The 1,616-nt window shown below is 48.3% G+C and overlaps 1 protein-coding gene across 1 annotated transcript; it reads left to right on the top strand.

The window, feature by feature from the left end:
- Nucleotides 1-13: 13 nt before the first annotated feature.
- On the top strand, nt 14-903 carry RHIMIDRAFT_304587 (uncharacterized protein; the record flags this gene model as incomplete). The annotated part of the gene is made up of 1 exon (XM_023614450.1): nt 14-903. The coding sequence occupies exon 1, from the start codon at nt 49-51 to the stop codon at nt 901-903; it is 855 nt and encodes a 284-aa protein (XP_023460966.1). The 5' UTR covers nt 14-48.
- Nucleotides 904-1,616: the final 713 nt, after the last annotated feature.

Here is a 1,616-nt window from a genome sequence, read left to right as displayed (position 1 = left end):
CGCCAGATGTTAGAGCAACTCCTCATCGCACAACAGCAACAGGCTGCCATGCCTGACAACACATCGGATCCACAGATGATGATGGATTCGTCACACCATCCAAGTGTGTCCCATAATACTCCAAGTCCTCTACATTCCCTTGGTACACGTCCGCAGTACGATTGGACTGCTCCGGACATTCTGTCTTCTTGCCTAAAATTGGATCGAGATCTCTTCTCTACCGAAAATATCCTCTCAGACGAAAGCCGTAGAGAGCTAATTGAAGCATATCCAGCACTACACAATGTCGAATATCGAGCTCCAGCGACTCTCCTTGCTGCTCAAAAATGCATGAACAAGGCCCAACAACTGGAAGACTCCTCCTTGCGGGATATTCAATACTTGCTTTCTGGAGTCTTCCGTCCATTAGACATCCTTGGGCATGAGATGTTGCAGTCTTCGGGTGTATCCGAAACTGATCTTGAACGTCATCTCAGCATACTCAACCACGCTCGGACCCTCCTGATTAACGCTTGTGCCACCATTACCTATTCGCGCAACAAGATTGCCATGCGCGCAGTTAATCCCTGTTTCAATGCTCCAGATCCTAGTGCTTCCAAGCGCTATACCATGGCTGCCGAAGATTTCCATCAAGCAATTACACAGCAAACATCTACTGCCAAGGCACTTAACGAGGCCCGGATTGGTTTTCGCTCTCCCAAACGGTCTACCAGTGAAAAATTTTCCAGACTTCCCAAATCAGGAAATCAGCTGCCAGGTACGACTCCAAGCTTCCCCTCAACCGATCCGCAGCCGTTTTTTCGATCAGGTCCGTCGTCTTCGCACGGCGGTTATCAACAACAGGTCAACCGCGGGACCTCCTCCAACAGCAAAAATCCTTTTCGACAAAAGGATCGCCAGTAATCTCGGCAGCTCTTCTACAGCCTCCTGTAGGCGGTCGACTCCAACAATCTTCACCCCAATGGGCTCGACTTTTTCAAAACAATTGGGTGAATACCGTCGTTCAACACGGCTTTCAAATTCCTTTTCACACAAAGCCACCTCTCTCAACAGAGTTCATTCATCAACACCAATATCTTTCAACCGATCAGCAGCAACAATTGGATCACGCAGTACAAGAGCTTATCAACAAAGAAGCCATCGAATTAGCACCACAACCCTTGGATTCCCCGGGATTCATCAGTCCCATGTTCACGATTCCCAAGAAGACAGGAGGTTGTCGGCCAGTGTTCAACCTTCGAGCACTGAACAAGTATGTCGATTGCCCACACTTCAAAATGGAGACACTTCAACAAGTCTCCTTAATGATTCAGCCGGGTGATTACATGACATCAATCGACTTGCCCGATGCGTTTCTCCATTTGCCTGTACATCCAGATCATCGCCGCTTCCTTCGCTTCCACTGGAAAGGCTCTCTTTACCAATTCAAGACGACACCATTCGGTTTATCCATTGTGCCCTACTGGTTTACCAAGATCACCAAGCCAATATTAGAATGGGCACGCAAACAGGGTATTCGCATGAGCGCCTACCTCGACGACTGGATTGTATTGGGCAAAACGAAATCAGAAGCGATCAAGAACACAGAGACGATCACCCAATGCTTGACGTCTCTG

Source organism: Rhizopus microsporus (assembly GCF_002708625.1).
Source record: "Rhizopus microsporus ATCC 52813 unplaced genomic scaffold scaffold_42, whole genome shotgun sequence".
Taxonomy (NCBI): Eukaryota; Fungi; Mucoromycota; class Mucoromycetes; order Mucorales; family Rhizopodaceae; genus Rhizopus; species Rhizopus microsporus.
The sequence above is the reverse complement of the archived record's forward strand: the minus strand, read 5'-3'. Positions and strand labels throughout refer to the sequence as shown.